Here is a 19,895-nt window from a genome sequence, read left to right on the forward strand (position 1 = left end):
TTTTAAATCCTAACAAGTTTTTGGCGCCGTTGCCGGGGAGACAGTTCCAAGTTATTTTTCGCTTTCTTTTGGTAAATCGGAGTGCTTTGTTTGCTTTGTTTTGTTTTCTTTTTCTTCTATTGAATTCCTTAGAAGAACAACTTGCAATAATAGTTGTGTCAGTGGAGGTCACCATGCCTCACAATATGATAAAGACAGGATTCGCCCTATTGCAGTACCTAAAGAATTGACCTGAGTAATCCCAGATCCCTGTCGATAGGCTCCCAAAAAAATCCAAAAAAAATCAAAAAATCAAAAAAAAAATCAAAAAATCATAAAAAAAAAAGTTTTGTTATCCATTCTTTTGTGCTTGTCTTACTCTAGTTGTGGGTAGTTTTCTGTTGCATGAGTGTTAGGTGGGTATGTAATACTAAGAATTGGTTAGAAAGAAGAGATCCAACAAGTAGTGACCCTATATGTTTGCTCTCTTTAAAACCTTTCAATATGGGAGACCAACATCAAAACCCTTCACCTAAATCTCTGAAAGATAGGTTCTACCTTGCTAGAATAGCCCAACCTTCCTGTATGGTTCTACCACAATCCCAGGGCAATAATTTTGAACTCAAATCTCAATACATCACTATGTTGCCCCACTTCCATGGGTTGACCTCTGAGGATGCATACCTATTTCTAAGGGAATTTGAAGAGGTATGTGTTCTAATTAAGATCCAATAGTTTTCTGATGATGTTGTTAAGCTTAGGTTTATCACTTTGCATTGAAAAACCAAGCTAAGAAGTGGTTGTATGGGTTACCTACAAATTCTATAACCTCATGGGAACAGTTCACAGTTATCTTTCATAAGAAGTTTTTCCCAACTCACAAGACCAATAAGCTTAGAAGTGATATCCTTTAGTTTAGGCAAAAGCCTAGTGAGTCCTTTTCCAAACTTATGGAGAGATTTAAGGATCTACTCCAAGAATGCCATCACCATGGCCTAGACTTATGGCATTCGTGTCAAATAATTTATGAGGTTATTGATTACCCAACTAAACAAATGATAGAGTCTATGTCTCCTGAGGGATTCACATCTTTTATAGATGAAGGAAAAGCATAGGAATTCTTACTTGACTTAGCTGACAAAACCCGTGAGTGGAAATCAACCCAAGAGAGTGAAAGAATCATAGGAGGGAAAGGATATTTTGTGGATGGGATAGTAGCCAAGGAAGCCCATTTGGTTAGCCTAATCAAGAGGATTAAGGCTATTATTCCTAGAAAACCATCATCAGTCAATTTGGTTAAGATGTGTGCTTGGTGCCAGTCCCCTGGACATGTCATAGAAGAATGCCCCAACACCTCTGGGGGCACTTCTAATGATAGTGTTAATGCCTTATACCAGAATAAATCATATAGAAACACCTACAATCTAGGATGGAGAAATCACCCAAATTTCTCCTGGAATCAGGGCAACCAAGCAGGGCCTTCTAATTTCCATAATCAAATTCAACCTGGACCCCAAAGATCTCCCTTTGCACAACAATACTTTTCCCAAAATACTTTTCCTAGGTCAAATGTAGGACCTCAGGCTAGTTTTCCTAGGGCCCCTCTCCTATCATCTTATCAGCAATCCCCTGGGTTTACTAACACTGGAGAGGTAAGTAAAACAAGTGACTTAAAAAAAAATATGGCCCTTCTGATGACAAGCCATCAAAATCTTACGAGAGAAATCACCCAAGTTGTCTTAATTATGCGTGAGAGGGAGAAGGGAACTTTACCCAGTCAACTAGAGCCTAACCCTAGGCATCATTAGCCTGTTAGCTCACAAGCACCAACTAATGCACCACTGAATGCAGTACAAGGTCAGACCCAACAAGGGCCCTCTAACCAATGTAATGTTGGTTATGCCCTTAGGAGTGGCAGAGAGTACCAACAGAGTGTTCCAAAATCTTCCCCATCTATTACTCCTGTTAATTCGGTGATGATTATGGGGGATCCGTCAGTCCGATTTTTACGTATCATATATCGTCGGAATCGTATTTCTAGGCACTATTCATCTATGTGGTCATCGTAACCAAATTCCTTCATATATGAAAAGTCAAAATTGGACCCCTTCTCTCTCCCGTGCGGGGATTTCCAGGGTTTTGGGTAGAGGAATGTTTCCATCAGCACCTCTGTCTGTTGAAAGCCGAAAGTCACACCCAAGATCCATATTTCATCATACACAGAGGAGGGTGACAAAATTGGGTGTCTACAACTGGTTGTCCACTTACAGAGCCAGTGCGCTATGTGCAGAAAAGGTGATAATTTTCAAACCCCATGATGTGGGAGAAAAGCCAAAGAAACACAAAAAGATCATTGTGTCAACACTTCATATGAAGAAGTTACTAGATCAAGGGTGTCAAGGCTACTAGGCATCAGTGACAAATACTGAGGTAGAGGTCAGACCATTGACCAAACTGGATGTGTTAAGGGAATTTCCTGATATATTTTCGGATGATTTGATAGGATTGCCCCCGGACCAAGAGACAGAGTTTATTATTGACCTACTCTCCGGCTCGGCACCAGTGTCAAAAGTTCCTTACCATATTGCCCCCATAGAACTAAAGGAATTACAAGTGCAACTTCAGAACTTTCTGAAAAAGGGATTCATTAGACCTAGTGTGTCTCCTTGGGGAGCACCAGTACTGTTCTTCAAGAAGAAGTACGAAAACATGATGTTGTGTATTGATTATCGGGAGCTTAATAAGCTTACCAGCAAGAACCGGTACCCCTTGTCAAGGATTGATGAATTTTTCAATTAGCTACAAGGTACTAAGGTATTCTCCAAGATTGACCTTAGATTGGGCTACCACCAGCTCAAAATTAAGGATAGTGATGTCAGCAAAACAGTCTTCAGATCTCGGTATGGACATTACGAGTTCTTTGTGATGTCATTTGGACTAACCAATGCACTGGCTACTTTCATGGACTTGATGAACCGGGAATTTTTAGGATGTTTTAAATAAGTTTGTGATTGTGTTCCTTGATGACATTTTGGTATACTCCAAGAGTGCAGAGGAACATGTTGTTCACCTGAGGCTAGTGCTGCAACGTTTGAGAGAAAAACAACTCTACGCCAAATTCAGCAACTGTGAGTTCTGAGAGAAAAACAACTCTACGCCAAATTCAGCAACTGTGAGTTCTGGCTTTCACAAGTGGCATTTCTAGGTCACATTGTCTCAGATAAGGGTATAGAGGTTGACCTAGGCAAGGTGAAGTATGTTCTAGAGTGGGACACCCCCAAGAATGTGGCAGACATTCGTAGTTTTCTAGGATTGATCGGATACTACAGGAGGTTTATTGAGAACTTCTCCCGTATTTCTGAACCAATGACCCAAATCACACGTAAGGGTGTGAAATTTGAGTGGTTTAATGCTTGTGAGAAGAGCTTTAAAGAGCTAAGGCAAAGGTTGGTATCAGTTCCAGTTTTAACTATTCCTACCGGTACTGGTGGTATGGTTATCTATAGTGATGCCTCCAAGCTGGGATTGGGCTGTGTGTTGATGCAGCATAGGAAGGTCATTGCTTATGCATCCCGCCAGTTGAAGGACTACGAGAAGAACTACCCCACCCATGACTTGGAATTGGCAGTAGTACTTTTTCCTTAAAAATCTAGAGGCATTATATGTGTGAACGCTTGTGCTTGGTTATGCATGAACCCCACCCTTCACTGAGCAAGTTGGAAGCTCACCCCATGTATATGCCCCCTTTTAGATGATGATGCAAGTACTGTCGTGCTCATGGCTTGTGACTCTCTATCCTCCGGACCCGAGTACAGAGTGACTGACTAGTGGATGCCAGAAGCAGGGGAGCATGACTAGGATTATGCTTGTGACTACTGTGCAAACATGGCGCCATGAGATTCCCGACGTATTTTGGATATTCTGATACCGCTCCAGTGATTTTATATTTTGGCTTATTATATATAAATCTTGAATTTTTGTAATGGAATAACTTAGTTATGTATATATTATATCACTAGATGTTCCCCATTTTAATTATGATTCCGTTATTTTACTCTGATTCTGCTGCAATTGGTATGGTTCGTGTTGTGAGATTGTTTATCTTAAGGTATTGCTATTAGAGATCCTGGTAGGTTTGTAAGGTGGATACGCATCTTACTCATACCACCAGTATTTCTAATAGTAAGTTAGGATTACTAGAATTGGGGTGTGACAGTTTGTGATAGACTTACTCCCAGGGTTGACACATGTCTCGAAAGCCCCCCACCTCATGGTCCCCACAAAGTTTAAGGAACTACAAGTACTACTATGAGATCTTTTAAGGAAAGGATTCATTAGATCTAGTGTGTCCCCTTGGGGAGCACCAGTACTGTCCGTCAAAAAGGACGGGAGTATGAGATTGTGCATTGATTATCAAGAGCTTAATAAGCTAACCATTAAGAACTGGTATCCTTTACGATGGATTGATGGCATGTTTGATCAGTTGTAGGGTGCTAATGTATTTTCCAAGATTGACCTTAGATCGGGCTAGCATCAGCTCAGGATCAAGGGTAGTTAGCACAAACATGGTGATCTTGGAAAAAAGTGGTCTTATGAGGTATTCTTTGTCATTGGGTTCTGCTTTCTATTATTATCCCACTTGACGATTCTTTCTCCTCTAGACACTCGTGGAACGCACCTCCTTGATGATTCGGCATCTCATATGATTTGACTAGAATCACCCCAAAATCACATATACTGAACCATCGAGGTATCATTCCCTATTTTTTGGAGAGAATCTTTGTCCGACAACACACTCGAGAGAGAGCATATCCATAACAACTAGAATACATCATAAGAACACTCCAACCTAGATCTCAAACAAATTTAATCGGTTAACTTGTGGCACTTCTGGGATTTCTCATCTATTTCCTACATGATGCGAGGATAAAGTGGATGCAATAGGACCGAACAGGCTTGATAGGATCTATATACTTAATGTATGTGATCCTTTTGATATACCCGAAGGTACGGTATCAAGGGGGTAACATCCTTGCCCATTACTTGTGACTACACATGAGGTTAAATAGTTGGCTACAGAGGTGGACAGAAACGTGCTGTGAGCGTGTGCAAAAGTGTATTGTGAGAAGTACTACCATACGATCTCAAAATGCCATAAGGTCCGTGGACCTCCCCAAGGGTTCTGGCAAGATAATGGTCATCCTCACCATACCATTATGCTTCGAGCATTCTTGTATAGAGAGAGGGTATCATGTGATCTCAAAATACTTAGTATATCATGCACTGACCTCCCCGAGGGTACTAGCACGTTAAGGAGTATCCTCGCCACATGATTTCACTTCAAGCACAATGCATGATGCAATTAGCACATTACAATTACAAACATGGGTTAGCCAAACATGTTTTCATACAAATACATTCAGGCGAATATTCTTGCATTTAACAATAGCATCTAATATTGGAAGTTTGGCGTCCACAGTGGAGTTGCCACTGTGGGTCTCACGTCACTGCATCATCACTCAAGGAAACATGAGGGGACTATTTCACGAGGCTATTCACCTAGGGTATCTTCTAAAAAAAACATAATAATAATAATAATAAACAAATGGAGTCGCCACTAGGGTTAGGGCCTAGGACTGAGATGTGGGCCCATTCTATAAGGATGGAGAATGACTCGGTTTGGTGTAGAGATTAGGGTAAGAGCTAGGTTATGAAGTTGGAAAGATGTTAGGCACCCACTTCACCCAGTTAAACCTATCTTCCTAATAGATGTTGATTTTCGAATATTCCCCTTTTATATCCTAACCCATATGCATGATTATGCTATTAATATACAATACTATACACATGCTATATTTAATGTAAAGTTTACATTATGTTTACTCTGTTGAGGAATTATACCTGATCCTGACCCCTGTTCCGGGTTAAGAGGAGACGGACCTCGGCTGGTGCTTCGACGGCTCTAATGAAGATCCCTAACTCAGACGTGATTGACCTCAGCTGCTGGGCTTCTTTTCCTTAGAGAATCTAGGCCTCTAGAGACACTTCAGACTTTGGCATGCTTCTCGAGGGTGGAAGATGGAGGAATTTCCTCACTCCACTCTTCCCTTTTCCCTTCTCCCCCTTATTTCTTCTCTTTTTTTATTCTCTCCCCTTTTCTTTCTTTTTTTCTTTGTTCCTCTTGGTGGAGAGGAAGACACTATAGGTATCAACCCTTCCCCTCTTACGGGTTTGTCCAAAATAGTCACGGGCCCGATAGAAATTCCTTCCAAAAGTAGTTTTTCTCACATTTTAAACACCCACAACATACCTTTTTATTTGAAAATTGGCGGGTCCGCCAAAGTCACAATTGTTTCCTTTAAAACCCTCTTTTTCAGAAAAAAAAAAAAACTTTTTTCCCTTTATTTTTCCATTTTTTATTTTTTTTATTTCCCTTTTTTGGGTGAAAAATGGAGGGCCAGTGGGGATTCTAGAGGGCCTAGGAAGAATTTGGGTTTGAATCAAACCATGGATCCCCGTTCTGACTTTCAGGAGCGATTTTAGGAGATTCAGTGGTTTGATTTTCACGTGCATATATTGTCAGAATCGTCTTTTTGAGCACTATCCAATGGTATGTGTTTTAAGCTCCTTATTTGCTCTTAAAAATTGAGAATAGCAAAGAGAGGACTTTTGTCCTTTTGCCACTTGTGGATTTTTCTGGAAATCCTTATTCATGCTATTCCCACACTGTCGGAGAGTATTTAGAATTAATTCATCAATATATAATACGTTAGTATCGGGTGCCACAAGATCGAGTCCAGAATGGGCCCAGGGCCGGATTAGAGTTTCGGGCTGTATTTAGGGTTTCAAGCTGATTCGGAGCACTGCCAAGTTCAAGATTGAAATAGGGTTAAGGGTTGATTCTCGAATCACTGTCGTTATCTAGATCATCCCTAAAGGCCTAGATTTAAGTGATCTGGCCACCAAATTCTCAGTCCTCAAATGGCTGCTGGCTCAAAACCTATAGAAAAGTGAAAAGTCTAATTCAACACTCATTTTTGGGTATGGGTATTACATTACAACTAATGAACACCTAAGTAATACTGAATATATACAAGGTATTGTTCAGAATACAAAGCTAAATATTTACAATGCTATCTGTAGTACATTTTATATGCACAAAAATTATCAAAATCAGAAAATGATCTCAATCATCTTCACAGTGCTCCGTAAGCACAATCATCACATATGCATTCCTGGTTATGCTCCACAAACTCCTAAACCCACAACTTATCAGCCACAGTGCTAGTGTCTTGCCACATGGTGTTGCCTGAGAACCTGTGTTACCATCTAAAAGGAAACATAACCGTGGGGGTGAACTTCACTAATTCCAATTGGGGTGGGAGCATGCAAGCACATGCATCTAAAATGATGCAATGCATGAACAACCAAGGTTATCATGATGCTAATGTGTATTCATTTTGTTACACAGCCTAAATAATAGTACTAAGTCTAAATATGGTAGTAGTGCTAATACAACATAAGTGGTATCCTGATCTCGGAATTTGCCATTGGTCACCCAACGATACAAGTTAATTGCGAGTCAGGAGCATACCTATCCCTACATGCGCACTTCAGTTACCCGATAAGCCCTTATCAATAACCCCTCAATTGCCTTGGCATCAGGAGTACCATTGCCCACGCTAGGTTGTGTCTGCCTTTGGCAAGAATCACATTTTACTGTTGACATGGTATTTCGAAAAAGTTCACGGGACCTACCGCAAATGGGATTAGCCAATACCTTTCCCCTTATTGGAAAGGGGTTGTAGCACCAGGGTTGTTATCTTACCCGCATATATACTAAGTGAGTGCAGATTCCATCAAAGGCTATAGATCTGAGAATTTACTTATTGGTGGATGGTCACTAGGTGGTGTTGGTCAATCGGTGGTCATCAGTCAATGCAGCACTGGAAGTGGGATCTCTTCCCAAATTTCATTCTAAGAACTCTATATCCTTTTTAGCTATCTATGGTCTAGTAAAATTTTCATTGCATGTAGATGATCTTACCATCGTCCACAATTTCCCTAGTTTTGGGAGCTTGTCTCACCACAGGTTGCATGCATGTAGCTCAACTTGGCAATTAGTAAAATGCAAATACAAAAAATACACCTATGGACCACATATTACAATATGAGTTATCCTACAATCTAAGTTAGGTTCTAATATGAAATTTGGAGGAAAAGGAAAAGATAATTAAGTTGAGATTCTCCAAGTTCTGTTGTAGGGCTCTGACTCCCAACTTAGGAATATGCTCCCTAAATAATTCCCAAACCAATCCATAGACTTAGGTGTTAAATCAGTTAGGCCCTTGATCCCTTACTAATCCAAACAAAGTTAAGAGATGAGAGGGAGGGAGAGTTTATGAGAACTCACTTACCTTGAGTATGATTTGCATGTAGTGTAAACTCCTCCTTACTTCAACTCCAATATCTCCTTTTCCTCTCTTCTTTCCTTCTTCTTCCTCTCCTTCTTTCTTCAATTGTGAAATACACCACCCAAATGACTAAAGTCTGTTTGGTAAAATAAAGTGCTTTCTATAACAGTGATTATTCCTCAAATTGATACTTGTGAGCCCTCTTCCTTAAGGACTGAACACATTAATTAAGTACCTCACATGATGTAAATGGAAGCCATCGGAGGTGAATTAGAGTACACAGTATGCAGACTCAGGGCCCCACGAAGAAATAACCCATTTTGGAAGTATAGGACCATCGGTGGATGGTTGTCCACTGGTGTTGATCAACCAGTGAGTTCTGCTGAATACAATTTAACTGGAATTTCTCCAGTGCACTTGCCCTACTGATCATGGGGTCTTGTGTGAGACTTAAGTATAATGAATTAAGCATGCCTAACCCTCATAATTATGTGGATGTTCTTAAAGTTAGGACACTTACCCATGTTTCCCCGAAAGCTTGAATTCCCTTCAATTTAACCGACAAGAGCTACACTTACAAGTAAGATCATTACTCCCTTTCTTACAGTGTACTGTTGCAACCCAATAATCACTAGTACTGTCAATTCCATGTTATTCATCTGTGATCTACATCATAACCCAAATTAGGGCACGGGTGTAGCACTATGGGATGCCCTCATGGAGAATTTTCCTTCTTTATCTAGGATTCTCTGAGCACTGGTAGCTCAATCGCTCGGTTGAGCGATGGTATGGGAGGTTGGCTCTTCAGAGATGACCCACAATTACTCTTCAAAGGTGACCCACAGTCACTCTTCAAGGATATCCCACGGTTGCTCTTCAACAATGACCCATGGTTGCTCTTCAAAGATGACCCATGGCCACTCTTCAGGGATGATGCAGTCGCTCTCTCCAAACTGCTCAGTCCCCACCTGTTAGGCCACATGCTACTATCAAATTGGTCGGTATTTTTACCCTCATCTAGTATTCAATTTCAACTAACCGTTTGTGTTAAAAAACATAATTAATGAAATTGATAAGGTTTATAACCTCAAAAGGTAATGCAAGATGACAAAATAAAGAGGACATTGTAAATTAGGTCGGGTTCGGTTACATTCAGGTATACCCAAAACTAAAATCCCAAAGTATCATATGCTAAAAAAAAAAAGATCTCTCTGAGGGTAAGGAAACAAATTTAAACTGGTGAAGTGGCATTGTCGTCTGTAGTTTCTTTGGACATTTCCTCCAGCGATATACCCTTAGATTCAGGAACCAAGAAAGTAAAGAAGCATCCCAGTATGTTGACAATCGCAAGCACAAAGAGAGAATATCTTATTCCAATACCAGCAGGGTACCCAGCATCAGCCTTGGACTTGTCTTGATTCTGAGCAGCATATAAGAATCCAAAAGCCCCTATAATTGCACCAGCCTTCCCTGATGCTGCCGAGATGCCGTGGCATGTTGATCTTAGTCTTGCTGGGAAAATCTCTGCTGGGACAATGAATGTGGTGCTGTTGGGTCCAAAATTCGCAAAAAAGAAGGTAAGTCCATATAGCACAAAAAACCATATATGGTTTCCAGGAAGAGTCCGCCGATGGTAAGGGATAGCTAGGGCAAACATGAAAACTGTCGAAGAAACCCATCAATTGAATTGCAAATCTTCCAATATGATCGATCGTGAAGACCGTGAACCAATAGCCAGGCACAGTCCCACATAGTGCAACTAGGGTTTGTGCTCTTGCAACTTTGAAAACCTCTTCAATTGCATTCATGGTTTTCGCCGGCGGGATCCAACCAACCGCACTAAATATGTCTTTCTGGAATAGGTTCTGGCTATAGTAGGCAATGTCTATCAAGAACCATGTGGTTGCAGTTCCCAACAAGTGAAGCCCATGTCAATAAAGGAACTCCTTGGAGAATACACCAAAAGAATTGGCTTTGCTCTCTGCTATGCTCTCAACTTTCTGCTTTGCTTGAATCTCAACTTGGAGAACCTTGGACATGTCATTCGCAGCTTTCTCTGCATTCTTGGAAACTAATGCAGTGTAACGAGCAGTTTCCGGCATCTTCATGCGCCAATAGTATGTCAATGCCGCCGGAATAACCCCAAACATGAGAATAATCCTCCATACATAATCAGCTTCAGGGACAGTTGAGCCAATGGGATCAACAGAGTAAGTGGGTGCTTGGAATTTATGCTTGAAAATAGATGAGATAATGATAGCCACAGCCCCACCAGCTAGAATTCCGAATCCTTGCATTGCAAAAACAGCAGTAATGAAAGCCCCTCGAGTTTTCTTATTGGAATACTCGGACATGATAGTTGCAGAGAGAGGGTAATCCCCACCAATTCCAAACCCTAACCAAAACCTGAAGAAGCATAGGGTTGCCATTACAGCCTTGGGGTTGCTACCAAAGGAAAGGCCAGAGGCAATGGAAGAGAAGGTCATGATCATTAGGGTTACTCCGTATACGTGCTTGCGGCCTAACTTATCGCCTAGCCACCCAAAGAAGAGTTGCCCAGCAAGAGTACCACAAAATGCAACTCCGTTGACAGCCGAGGCAATATTGGGAGGAAGGGTACCAGGGTTAGAAGATCCTTCAACATAATAGTAAATACGACCAAGAAGCTTGGTGACAAGGGAGATGCAGAATATATCATATGCATCAGTGAAAAATCCCATTCCGGCGATGATTATTGTGGTGAAGTGATACCATTGTGTTTTAGCTCCATCTAATACATTCAAAACTTGAAGCTGCTCTTTGCCCATGGTGGCCTCAATCTCCTCAAAACCCAGGATATTAAAGAACAATGCCAAAAGCACAAAAAAAAATATATAAATAAAAAAAATTAAAAACTTTAATAGTGAATCTATTGTGCTATTACTCCAAAATAGTATGGGTTATTAATCCTTAAATCAAGGAAGTTGAGAAGTACGTACCTGTAGAAGTTTATTCTTGATGATCTCTGTTGGATTTATGGGCTAAATTAATTATTCGGGTTGATTAAATGGGTGAGAGTCAAATTGCATGAACCGGTTCGGTCCACTCTCAAGCTTAGGGATATGCTGGCTCAACCCATTGTGGTTTAGGGTTTTGAGTGCAGGACAGTATTATAAATACTAGGTTTTGGGTCCCTACAACCATTATTCACTCTTCCCCACTTTACCTCTAAGGTGAGAGAACTAAGGAGGTTTAAGGGGCTATGGAAGATCCATAGCCAAGCCAAGAGAGGGAAAGTGGGAGTGACCAACATCAATCATCTTCAGCATACTAGGTGAAAGGTACAAATCGATCCTCCATAATTTTATTAGATTCGTGTTCTTGTTTTTCCTGTGTGGTTTCCTCAATAGGGTTTCAAACTCAAACCCATAGGGAGTTCTAACAAGTGGTATCAGAGCAGACCACATGGGACAAGAATCGATTGAATTTTTCTTATACATGAGGATTTTGATTGTTACTTAAAACCTGATTTGATTAAAAATCATGAAAATCATAAAAATCGTAATTTTACCATCACTTAAAGATCCTGTATGGGAAAACTTTCTTCACAAAAGTTGTAGATCACGAGAAGACGGTCTCGACGGTATGTCGAAAGTCACCGGAAACCTCCGGACGCGTCGGCACGTGCCGTCGGAAATCGGCTGCCGGAGGAGAGAGAAAAATAAAAAAAAATAAAAAAAAGGCGGCGAGTCATCGCCGGTTCAACTCGGAAACCCTACCGATTTGAACCGGCGACACAGTGGGTCAACTCATGTGCACTATTTGACTCGGTCAGAGGTTGACCGGGTCATTGACCAATTGACCCGAATTTGACCCGGAACTCATATGGCCGAACCGGTTGGTTTGGATTGATTTAAAAAAAAAAAAAATAAAGGCTTGTTTGGTTTTTGTTCATTTTGGGTTTTTATTTAAACTACTTTAAATTTCATTTAAAGGTTCGTTTTAAGGCCAAATTGAAATCTGTTTTTTGCGTTGGATTTCTTGTTTTGGGCCACATTTAATGATCTAATTTTTAATATGACATGTTTATTTGAAATTTTATGTTGTATTTAGTTTCAATCATTGAAACAAAATGGCATAAATCAATGCTTTGAAAAATATATATGTTATTGGTTACCATGAAATTGAGAATTTTTTTTTTTTAAATTGAGATATGTTAATATGGAAAAGGGTGTAAGCTTCCGCTCATTCTTAGTTGCAAAGTAATTTTGTTTTAGGAAACCATGAAATGATGAGGTGGAATCCACCAAAGTGGTACATCTTATTATTTCATGATTTTCCACAGGGAAGCAATGTAGGTGACATTTGCCCAAAGGTGATGTCACCAAAGTTAAGAAAATGACAGTAACCTAGAGGTTCCTAAGCCCAAAGGTGAGGGGATTTCAAAAGTTATTGTTCTTTTCACAGTAAATATGAATTTACAAGAGGACCAGTGCATTCTTAGCCCAAAGGATAGGAATGTAGTTGCGGTTGTGACTTTTGTATGGTTATTGTTGTCCTAGTGACATATTTATATGTATGTTTTGAACATAAAGATATACATCTCCAATGGGAAGGATATGATAGAACTGAGTGAAACCCACCAAAGTGGTACATTCAGTTCGATTGTATTTTTCCCAACAGTAAAGATGATACTTTCCCAAAGGTTATGTCATCAAGGTTTGAGGATAATCATCCACATTTCAGAAAGGGACATTGAATTTGGAGTTCTTTTACCCAAAGGTGATTGAATTCCAAAGTTAGTGTTGTTTTCACAGTTAAAAGAAGAATATAAGAGCATCAGCTAATTCCTGTCCCAAAGGATAGGGATACATTTTTAGTCGTAACTCTTATTTAAAATAAATTGATGGTATTACATGCTTTTATATTATGATTTATATTTTGATATTTGGCATGTATTGTGTTGTTGTTACTGCTGTAGTAAGATGGCCTTTCCCTCAAGTTATGTATCTTCCATCCCAATACTTACTGGTAACAACTATCAAAAGTGGGTGGAGGAATTAGAATTGCATTTAGGTCTTCTTGACTTAGACTTGGCACTTAGGGAGCCTAAACCTGAGCCTCTCACAGACTCGAGCAGAAGTGCTGAAAGGACCAAGTTTAAGAAATGGACTAAAGCAAACAGAAAGTGCATACTGGTTTTAAAAAAAGGCAGTTCCTGAAATTATACGTGGGAACATAGAGATCAAAGACACTGCAAAAAAATTCCTGGATGCTATTAAAGCTAGATTTCAACACAACAAGAAAGCTGAGAAAACCACATTGATGACCAGGCTAATGAATACAAGGTATGATGGATGTGGGAGTGTTAGAGAATACATTTTGGGTGTAGCTACTGATGCTGGTAAACTTAAGGATCTTGGAATACAGATCGATGAAGAATATATTGTACACATTGCACTGAATACCCTCCCTAGTCAGTATAAGGTTATCCAATCTACCTACATTGCACTGAAGGACGATTGGAGCCTAAATGAACTCATTTCCATTTGCACTCAAGAGGAAGAAAAATTGAAACAAACTAGGTTTGAGAGTGCACATGCAACTTTTCACAAGGGATCTTCTGGTGGACCAAGCAGAAGAAACAAAAATTTTTCCAACAGAGGAAGCGTCAAGCCATATGACAGGACTAATAGCTCTCAAGAACTTGACACATCTCAAAAGGCTCAGGATGAAGAGAATACCAACAACGTAGAGTGTTTCTGGTGCCATAAGAAAGGACCTGTGAAGAAGGACTGTTTTATTTTCAAGAAATGGTTAGAGAAGAGGAAGAATTCTGGGGTTGATAAGCAGGATGATACTAAGAAAGGGTGAGGTAGACTGATCATCAGCAATTGAGAGCAAGTAAAATTTGGTCACATCAAGTAGTTAGGATTTCTTTACATACAGTTATTTGAAATGCTTGATTAGTGGGAGCTCTGGTTTTGTTTAGTATTTGTTTATGTTTTGAACCTTAGCCCGTATGTTTTGGGGCACAGTTTGATGAATTATGATTAAGTTTTAGCATTTACATTATGCACAGTTATTTCTTGAAATATTTGGTTTATGATTTCATTTGAAAATGTTTTTATAGGCAGTAATTGTCTTAGTTATAGGCAATATTTTGCCACAGTTCAAAAAGTAATGTTTGCTACATTTTAAGACAGTATTTGTCACAGTTCATAGGCAATATTTGCCACAGTTTATAGGCGGAAGGCCACAGTTAGATATTAACCACAGATCAAAAGCGATTTGCCACAGTGAAGGTTAATATCTCAGTTAAGGACCTACATAGAATGACAACAGTGTAATTTGAGGATATGTCAATATTTCTATGATGGTATCCCACATAGATTCGTGTTAAGAAACTTACTTATGTTTGTAATAACAGAAAGTTGTATGCCGTATATTGAGGTGTATCTTCTGCTGTTATTCGATGTGAGTGGTTTTTCAACTGAATCACAGTAAGAGTGGTTAATGTAATAAGATTCTATGGCCACACCAATTTAAAAGACATCCTTATAATTAATGTAGCCCAAGTGGGAGATTGTTGGATTTATGGGCTAAATTAATTATTCGGGTTGATTAAATGGGTGAGAGTCAAATTGCATGAACGGGTTCGGTCCACTCTCAAGCTTAGGGATATGATGGCTCAACCCATTGTGGTTTAGGGTTTTGAGTGCAGGACAGTATTATAAATACTAGGTTTTGGGTCCCTACAGCCATTATTCACTCTTCCCCACTTTACCACTAAAGTGAGAGAACCAAGGAGGTTTAAGGGGCTGTAGAAAATCCATAGCCAAGCCAAGAGAGCGAAAGTAGGAGTGACCAACATCAATCATCTTCAGCATACTAGGTGAAAGGTACAAATCGATCCTCCATAATTTTATTAGATTCATGTTCTTGTTTTTCATGTGTGGTTTCCTCAATAGGGTTTCAAACTCAAACCCATAGGGAGTTCTAACACCCAGTTCCATAAAAATTGATTTTTTTTTCTTGATTTTACTAATAATTTTGTATATATATGTGCTTTCTTAAAAATATTGAAATAATGATTGTTTTATCTCCATGTCAAAGTGAATCTCTTTTCTGTGTTCTATTTATCTTCTATTGAGATGGCAAAATAGAGTTTGAATTTGAAGTCCACCCCAGGGTATCAAAAGATTTATATGCTCCTGCTCTTGGTGGAATCATGTTGTCAATTGGAATTAAACTGTCGATTGATGATTTTGCTCTTGCATTTCAGAGGTGAATTTCTCTCACTCATGTCATCATCTTCTTGTTATTCATTTTCTTTAATCTTCTGTATTTTTTGGATCTGTTTCCAAGATTCTTTGTGACAAAAATTTTTTTTTTTGGCAGACCATTACCTTTGTCTGTGGGGTTTATTGCGCAGTATGTGCTGAAACCAGCCCTGGGATTGTTAATTGCAAAGGCATTTGGTGCTCGGCCAATGTTCTACGCAGGTTTTATCCTCATGGCTTGTGTTGCTGGTGCCCAGCTATCCAGTTATGCCAGCTTCTCAAGCAAAGGAGATGTGGCCTTGAGCATTCTTTTGACCAGCTCAGCCACGATATCCTCCGTGGTTTTTACCCCTCTTTTGACGGGCCTGTTTATCGGGTCTATTGTCCCAGTCGATGCAGCTGCCATGTCAAAGTCGATATTGCAGGTATGAATACCTATTGTAAAATTTTGCATTAAATTAAAGTCATCTCTTTCTTTCTCTTAGATGGTTCATGAATGATTTTTTGGGTCTTGCAGGTTGTGCTTCTTCCTGTCACTCTTGGTCTTGCACTCAATACTTACGCAAAACCAGTTGTCAATCTCCTTCAGCCAGTGTTGCCATTTGTTGCCATGGTTTGCACTTCACTGTGTATTGGAAGTCCTCCGGCAATTAATCGTAGCCAGATTTTGTCTTTTGAGGGCCTCCGACTGGTTTTTCCAATATTGACATTCCATAGTGTGGCCTTCGCCGTAGGGTACTGGGTGTCCAAAATTCCAATTTTGAGGTAAAAGTACTTCTCTCTCTTGTTTTGGTTGTTATGAAGAATACTTTTGCAAGTAAGGAGCAATATGTAGAAGCTCCTTACACCTCCCTACTCTGTCAATATTCAGTGCCACAATATTGGGATCTATGACCTGAGATAAGATACAAACAGAAATGGTATATCGAAAACACTGAAAACAATGGCATACTGACATATTATCTCTAGATTCAAACTCATCGTAGTTGAATCAAGCCCCAGCCTACCTATTAGACGTATGATGCTTGAACCTTGTTTCACTATTCTGCACTCTCTAGATGCATTCCTTTTGTTACAAAAATAATTTGATATTTATATGCAAGTATAAAACTGTTGAAAGAGTGACCTGGAATGAACTTACATACATTCTAGAGGTCCTGACTGGTCCTGTGGCTCCTTCAAATAGTTTCCTCTAAAATAAATAGGAAGGTACGTGAAAATTCCAACCAATATTACTTAATAGCTGAACATACTCAATGATATTATGTTTGTCCGGAGAAATTTCTTGTCCATGTCTTTCACATGAAGGTCAATACATTTCTAGGATGAATTTAACTATCTGAAAATAGAAATACCTTATCATTGCTTGGGAACTTCCGAGGCAATCTTCATGGAATGATTCTAGAATATGACGGTTTTGAAGTTAATGTTACTTCAAATTTGCAGGATTCAGGTATTGTTTGTAGGTGCAGTAGCTCACACCATTAGGAGTTTAGAATAATTAAGTCTTCGTCTTTTGTCTTTTCCTGGTGAGTTATTTTCGGAGAAATTCAATTCCCTGTTGCCATAGATGATGATAAACTGCTTCTGTCATACTGATTCAAATTCCTATTCTGCTCTGTTATTCTCTTAGAATGGGCAGTCACTGAAAATCTTCTCCTTGGACTTGAAGTGAAACACATGGTTATTGGGCTTTTTTGAGTATTGGAAATAGAAACAACCATTGGTGCTTGATCATGCATTCCATGATCTCCCACCCCTGTTTGAACTTTAGAATAGAATTATATGGTGTGCCAAAGAAATTTGAACAGTTAAAGTATGCTAAACAATATCAAGATTAGGGAATATAGGCATGACAAAACCATGGCTTCTTCTTCATCTGTTTTTTGAGGCCTGTAGCTTGTGTCCTCCCCTTACCATGTCATTTTTAACCGTGGCTGGAAAAGGCAAAGCTTCCCTTGCTTAGTTAGAGGCAATAACTTTTGGCTTCAAACTTTTTAAATAGATCTTTGTAGAAACGCAACCCTAAAACGATGTAGAAGATAATGGAAAAACAAAACAAACAATGCACACGGATTTTACGAGGTTCGGCAAGGTTGCCTACGTCCCCGGTGAGATGAGATCCTGCTTCACTATCAATGGAGAATAGGGTTACAGCGCTCGTCCTCACACCTCTCAGTATTGCTTGCATTACAGAGAAAGAAACCCTCGCTACAAATATATAACGAAAAACCCTAATTCGGAAAGCACACAATTGCCCTCAAATAAAAAAATTCGAGCGGGGGGCTGCGCCCCCCTACACCGCTGCTATGCAGGGGGGCCTCCTGCCCCCCTTGTAACCCCCACGGCCCACTAACCGGGTAGCGGGACCGCCGTCCTGCCTGTCTAGGTGCTGCACCAGTACTCCCTGGATTAAACTGCGATGGAATGCAAGACATCATACACCAACAATCTTTGGATTAAGTAAGAAGGAAGAAGTTATTTCTGATTTTATCATTTTTAAAGCCTCTTTCTATATGTGCTTCTGTGTGTTGGGATGGATCCCCACCCACTGCCCATGGTTCAAATCATTAAACGCCTAGTTTCCTTTAAGGCTTGTTGTACTGGCTGTAATGGTTCAAGCTAAGTCACCATTTTGTGTTTTGAATCTTGTGATTGTAGGCAAGAAGAGCCTGTTTGCAGGACAATCGCATTATGCACAGGAATGCAAAGCTCCACCCTGGCTGGGCTTCTTGCCACCCAATTCCTTGGGAGCAGCCAAGCAGTGCCTCCTGCCTGTTCAGTTGTAGCCATGGCTATCATGGGTCTTTGCCTTGCCTCCTTTTGGGGCAGCGGAGGCCGAATTAGAGACCTACCACATTTGCTCTTCCCCAAGACTAGTTTGGTTGTAAAGTCATAGAAGACAGGACTCATAGAAATCTAAGAAAACTTCCACATTCCCACATTTATCTGGAGAAGCAAAGTAAATTGCAGATCCTCGCAGGTCGGGTTGCATTCATGTTCCTTATGTTTATACACAACAGCGGAAGCACTGGACCATCGCCTTGAGATGTAGCAGGTGATCTAGTAAAGCATACAGTGGAGGAAAATGATTACATACAGGGAAAATCTTGTTCGTAACCATATAGCGTATCATCTATATATCTTCATGTGCTATTATCTGTCTTTTGGTGTTATGTATATAAAAATACTTCATTAACTGCTCTCTTGCTGAGAATATCTATATATCTTCATACGCTATTATCTGTCTTCTGGGTGTTATGTATATAAAAATACTTCATTAACTGCTCTTTGTTGTTTCTCAACAAGAGAAGTGAGAGTGCGAAGGCTTCATTGGAAAATATGTTCATAAATCATAGTAGCCACTACCTTTCAACTTCTCATGGAAACAGTGGAGTTGATTTGTTGCTTAACATTTTAAATAGTGTACTTTACCATGTTAGTATATCAGCCCGTCTACCTCAGTTTGTAGACCGCAAGGCTCTTAACCTTGTGGTCATGGGTTCGAGCCCCACGGTGGGCGTTTTGTCAATCACTATCCGAATCTTTTTCCCTATTTTCTTTTCTGTCTGTATAATAAACAAGTATTTTCTGTTTCTTTCTAGAGACTGGGCCAGGTGCCCAACAGCCTATACTCAAAATAAGTCATAACCAATCGTATACTATTTTCCAACCAAAAAAAAAAAAAACGTATATTGTTTTATAAATCTATATATAGTTACAAAAATATTTATATAAAACTTTTAAAAATAAATCCAACAAAAATCGAAGAAATTATATTAAAATAACACATGATTTTTCATAAACAATAGATTTTCCATTACATGGAGATTCCAAGCAAGGACTATTAATCAAGCCAAAGCGTCTTACATGCATTATGTCCATCGTCAAAACAATCCATCACCCAATCTACTTTTATGAGAGGAGGAATGAGACAATGAATTCTTGACAACCCCGTTAAGGACGAAAATAGCAACTCGATCACACACCTCCGCACGAAAGTAAAAGAAGGGACAAGACAACCGATACATTGTGAGGTGGATTGATCAGCCAATCCCTGATTGTCTGTCTTAATCATTAGGCCATGATTTCACAGTTTTGACACAAATATTACACAAAAGGCTTTATTTTTATTTAAGTGTGAAAAAATAAAAATAAAAAATAGTAAAAAATTTCAAAAAAACTCATACACTATTAAAGTTAAAATTGAAAGCACAATATAAGTTTGTGGCAAAAGGTT

General features: G+C 39.5%; 1 protein-coding gene, 1 non-coding gene and 1 pseudogene across 2 annotated transcripts; 1 reads left to right on the top strand and 2 right to left on the bottom strand.

Annotated features, from left to right (window-relative positions):
• Positions 1-869: 869 nt before the first annotated feature.
• On the bottom strand, positions 870-976 carry LOC122064128. Its single transcript, XR_006135592.1, has one exon. It is a non-coding gene; the product is annotated as a small nucleolar RNA R71 (small nucleolar RNA).
• An 8,648-nt stretch (positions 977-9,624) lies between these two features.
• On the bottom strand, positions 9,625-11,200 carry LOC122064126 (annotated as a pseudogene).
• A 127-nt stretch (positions 11,201-11,327) lies between these two features.
• On the top strand, positions 11,328-18,887 carry LOC122064127 (probable sodium/metabolite cotransporter BASS3, chloroplastic). Its single transcript, XM_042627839.1, has 5 exons — positions 11,328-11,331; positions 15,527-15,659; positions 15,774-16,080; positions 16,173-16,420; positions 18,317-18,887. Exons 1-5 carry the CDS (start codon positions 11,328-11,330, stop codon positions 18,552-18,554), a joined length of 930 nt encoding a protein of 309 aa, XP_042483773.1. The 3' UTR covers positions 18,555-18,887.
• The last annotated feature ends 1,008 nt before the right edge of the window (positions 18,888-19,895 follow it).

This window comes from Macadamia integrifolia, unplaced genomic scaffold (assembly GCF_013358625.1).
Source record: "Macadamia integrifolia cultivar HAES 741 unplaced genomic scaffold, SCU_Mint_v3 scaffold1533, whole genome shotgun sequence".
Classification (NCBI taxonomy): domain Eukaryota; kingdom Viridiplantae; phylum Streptophyta; class Magnoliopsida; order Proteales; family Proteaceae; genus Macadamia; species Macadamia integrifolia.

What these genes read in the sequence shown, in the direction of transcription:
- LOC122064127 (XM_042627839.1), top strand. An exon ending in TTTGCTCTTGCATTTCAGAG is followed by an intron (nt 15,660 to 15,773) that starts GTGAATTTCTCT and finishes TTTTTTTGGCAG; the next exon opens with ACCATTACCTTTGTCTGTGG. An exon ending in TGTCAAAGTCGATATTGCAG is followed by an intron (nt 16,081 to 16,172) that starts GTATGAATACCT and finishes TGGGTCTTGCAG; the next exon opens with GTTGTGCTTCTTCCTGTCAC.